The 4,508-nt window shown below is 40.8% G+C and overlaps 1 protein-coding gene across 1 annotated transcript; it reads right to left on the reverse strand.

The window, feature by feature from the left end:
• Positions 1–1,209: 1,209 nt before the first annotated feature.
• b3galt6 (UDP-Gal:betaGal beta 1,3-galactosyltransferase polypeptide 6) lies at positions 1,210–3,828 on the reverse strand. Its single transcript, XM_014002118.1, has 2 exons — positions 3,576–3,828; positions 1,210–3,076 (listed from the first exon to the last, which is right to left on the reverse strand). The coding sequence occupies exon 2, from the start codon at positions 3,064–3,066 to the stop codon at positions 2,047–2,049; it is 1,020 nt and encodes a 339-aa protein (XP_013857572.1). The 5' UTR covers positions 3,067–3,076; positions 3,576–3,828; the 3' UTR covers positions 1,210–2,046.
• Between the last annotated feature and the right edge of the window lie 680 nt (positions 3,829–4,508).

Genomic DNA, 4,508 nt, shown 5'->3' on the forward strand with positions numbered 1-4,508 from the left:
TGTAATAAAAGTTAATATTAACTTTTGACCTAGTTTAGTTGAAATGATTTTTAAATTCTAAAAGAAGCTTTTAAATGCTGRTATGGTTTYTTATGGGATAARTCTTGTACCAGYAGGAATTGAATTTGAATTGCTCTGATTGAYTCTRTATGTGCATAATTTGAAATTGAATGCATTGGTTTGAAAATGAATTTSACTAAATTGAAACTGAATTTAAAGTTTTGTATCTGAATTAATTTGCTTTGAAACTGTATTTTGGTTTATTAATAATTCTGTTAGACTAMTTTCACTTTCTGTTCCAAAAATCAGATTTTTGTGTCACACATCCTGGTCCTTGAGAAAGTCAGCCAGAGTAATCAAACACAGATCAACGGATTTGTTTCACTTCAGTGAAGCTGGCCTTCTGTATGTAACAGAATTGAAGCAATCCACCGTAAAAGTGACAAAAACAGTTATTTTATTGCAGTGATTAATTTTACCTGTATGTGGAAAATGTTACATTTACATCACAACACTCATGGCTTCAGATAAATGCCCACCTAAACTCACTTACTCCTCTGGCTAATAAATGTGCTCTATGCAGAGGTTTTTTATAAACACCATAGTGTGTCACATTGTTGATATAATATGATGTTTTTCCCCCTCATATTCCCTTGTGTGGTTTTTAGTTTTTCTGTTAAGGGTTGAGCCTCCTCATGATGTCTTCATGAAGATGATCCTTGCTCTGTGCAGGGTCAGYGGCAGCATGACCCAGGGCACCTGTTCTCCTATGTTTGTTATGCTTTGTCTTCTTCTGAATGGGTGTTCTGAACKGTAATTTCATTGTGCTCTGTACAATGACAATAAAGGTCTAATCTAATCTAATCCAATATTGATCAGATGCTGCTGCTGACTGATCCATGGTGTGATTTAAAMATAACATTTTCTATAGGTAAAATTAATCACTGCAATAAAATAACTGTCAGTTTTTGCACAATAGAAATCTGTGGATCTGTGTTTGATTAATCTGGCTGGCTTTCTTAAAGACCAGGATGTGTGACACAAAAATCTGAATTTTGGAACTGAAAGTGAAAGTAGTCTAACTGAATTTTTAACAAACCAAAATACAGTTTCAAAKCAAATTAATTCAAAATCAAAACTTTAAATTCAGTTTCAAACCATTAAATTCAGTTTAAATTTAGTGAAACTTATTTTCAAACCAATGCGTTCAATTTCAAATAATGCACATTCAGATTCAATCTGAGCAATACTAATTCAATTCCTGCTGGCACAAGATTTATCCCACAGTTTCTGCTCTGATGTTACGCAACTTTAGATGATCTAATGCAGTTATTCCCAAAGTCGGGGTTGGGACTCACAGTGGGGTCCACTCCTGAAGCATCGTTAGGGTCTTGAAAAGAGTTTCTGAATAAATTACATTTAAAAATGATTTTGAGCAACAATTTCTTGCCTTAGTTGATACAAAAGAGTGGGGATAGTTACTAGTATAATTAATATTGTTACTATTTGACCTGATCCCATGTTTATAACACAGAAAGAGTTGGGGGCACAAGTCTCTGCTGTTCTTTTGTGGGTCAAAAGCTGAAAAGTTTGGGAACCATTGGAACGAATGCAAATTTGGTGGAATTTGGCAATTTTGGTAAATACAAACCCATAATTTTGTTGATACAACACAATACCCTCTTCCATGGGAAAATTGCCTTGGCCTGTCAAGTTGATATCTAATACGCTGGAGTATTACTTTAGTACCTTCTTTAGTTTATAGGTTAAGGGCGATTTACACAATCTGAAGCCCCTAACCATGACCTAGCACCGACGTCCAAACCTAACCTTCACCTCTGACCTTTGGCTCGAAGCTCAGCCTTCACTGACTCACACAAAAATACATGACTACCCAATGGTAAGCAAGAGTACAAATTGGTACCCGCTAAGTGCTAGGTGGCGTACAAAGAGGCAAAGGTATGGACTCAAAGAAAAATCTCACTGACTTGAATGGAAATGCATCTAATCCTAAAACAAGATGGACCTTTGTGGCAAAGACAGCAGTTATGGAATCCCATCTTTTCTTTGGCAGCACTGAGATGGCGGTACACTCCAGTCATAAATATAAGACAACCGCAGCTTGACCTCCTCCTTACAGAGCCTGCCGTCACGCTGCAGAGTCTGGTGCTTCTCCAACATGTCCTCCAGGCTCTGCTTGTGCGTCACCAAGTACTTGTTGTTGCAGCCACGCGATTTGTACTCCGTGTCGAAGCGAGGGTCGTGCGTCCGCCGGACATCCACCGGTGCCAGCCAGGCACCTAGGGACACGTCCTCGCTCTGCCACGTCTTGAAGTAGCCCGCGTTCAGATGCACGTAGCGCACCAGGTCGGCCGAGAGGACGTAGCCGCCGCCTAGCGCGTAYGGCAGGTAGTAGTCGCAGAGTTCCCAGGAGCTTTCGCGCCACTTGCCGGCGGTTTTTACACGGCCTCTTCCCGAGAAGAAGCCCCAGTACAACCTGCTGGGCTCCTTCCCCTTCAGCTCCTCCTTGAGGAGGTCCAAGCGAACAAACGTGTCATCGTCCGCTTTGAAGACAAACTTGAAGTCCACATTCTGGTCCAGCCAGGAGTACATATGTAGCAGCTTCAGTGTCAAGTTCTCGTAAGAATCTCTCAAATCAGGCAGTAAGAGCAAGTCCTTGTGTCGCCCTTGCTCCGTGTTCAAGTTTTGAAGGTCCTCGCTGGGGAGACCTTGAGTTCCAACCACAAACAGGGCCAGAACATCCGAGTCCCGCTTGGCGAGCCAGGTGCTGCGGATGATGCTCCTGCGTTCGGTGTACTTGGGTCCCGTTGTGATGAGGACCACGAGAAAAGCCGACAACTCTTTGGGCACGGGGACGGGATGCTGYTGGTCTGGACGGAAGTGCAAATCCTTGGTGTGGGGGGCTAAGCCCGGAGGRTCCTGGTGACCCTGTTTCAGGGTTTCGGATGTACATTTGGCCAAGAAGACAAGGACCGCTGCAAAACTGCACACAGTGCCAATGACCAGAGCTGTCTTATGGCGGCACACCAGGCGGAAAAGATTCATGGTGCAGAGTCTGGGGAGAAACACAATGAATGTAAGGTTTAAAAATGTTGTTAATAGCAAATGGCATGTACTTCTTATTTGACTTTATTTTATTCTTGCATGACTGGTTGGATAAGAATCTAGGGTCTTCTTAACCTCTCCTGCACAGCTGCTTATTAATTTGTCTTGTGGTTTTTATACTGTTTGCATGTGCAAATRTATCAAATAAAAAATATTAACAGCAATAAAACACATTCTATTTTATAATAATAGAAAATGCAACAAATTTTTTAAAGCATGAMTAAAAAAGACAAAAATAAAGACAAATCCTAATCTTCATTTTCATGCTTTCATATCAATATTTTTTAGACCATCTGGTGTTAATGTTGCCTTTAAAAACTGYAAGTTAGCAAAAAGGAACCTCGCATCAGTTGCTTTTCTTGCCCCACCATCACTAACTCTGCACACCGAACCAGTTCACAGCACCGATGTGAGCAGGTATGAATTAAAAGAGGATTTGCAGTTTTTACCTTTAGCTTATTCAAACAGCCTGTTCCTTCAGGGATGCAGCCGAGGCGGACCACAGACAGCGGCTAACGTTAGCTAMCGAGATCTGCGCAATTTGTAAACACACTGTGGAGGCGAACATCCGCAGCTGGCTCATGTTGKTCTGACCCGGAGGTGAAATCCGGTSCGTTCAGACGGTTTTACGAGAAGCAGAAAGAACGATTCTTTGCGTTATCTGGTACCAGCGGGTTCATTTCTCTGCTTTGTAAACCCAATCGATTCTGATTGGCTGCGTGACGAAGAGGAAACGGAAGTGAAGTAAGCCCAACCCCCATTAGTGGAGAAAAATCAAWACGACGCTAAACTCACCAACTATTTAGCTCCATTTTCTCACTTTTGATTCTTTTTACATTTTTTCCCCTTCTGTATCATTCAGGACCGATAAAGTTTATCAGCAGGATCAGTAACCGCCTGCTGGGCTGATGTGAAAGTTGTCTTTACAACAAAACAACTCGCAATTWCAGCCTGTGTAATGATACAAAAATGACACAAAATTATGTGCATTAGGTTGCCTTCAGGCCCAGGCTGCCCTTGCAAACAAAGATCTGCGATCTCAGTTGGATTTGCCTGTTAAAAAAAAAACTTATAGATAAAATTTTCCACCACAATCAATCAATAAATTACGTACTAAATACCTCAAATTTCCAATTGCACCAAGAGCCAAAGAAATCCRCTTTAAAACTTTAAATGGAATATATCCATCTAATTATTTTGTTCATCAGAGATTTGGTGTTGAAACAAATAATTGTGTTTTTTTTGTGATGCTGCTGAAACAACAGAATATTTATTCTTTCAATGCCTGTATGTTGAAACATTATGGTCTGATATGTTTGACTGGTTATTTCCCAAAGTTCCCAGTCTCCAAATGTTCTCTGAAAACAATATAATTTATGGAC

Source organism: Austrofundulus limnaeus, unplaced genomic scaffold (genome assembly GCF_001266775.1).
Source record: "Austrofundulus limnaeus strain Quisiro unplaced genomic scaffold, Austrofundulus_limnaeus-1.0 Scaffold11, whole genome shotgun sequence".
NCBI lineage: Eukaryota > Metazoa > Chordata > Actinopteri > Cyprinodontiformes > Rivulidae > Austrofundulus > Austrofundulus limnaeus.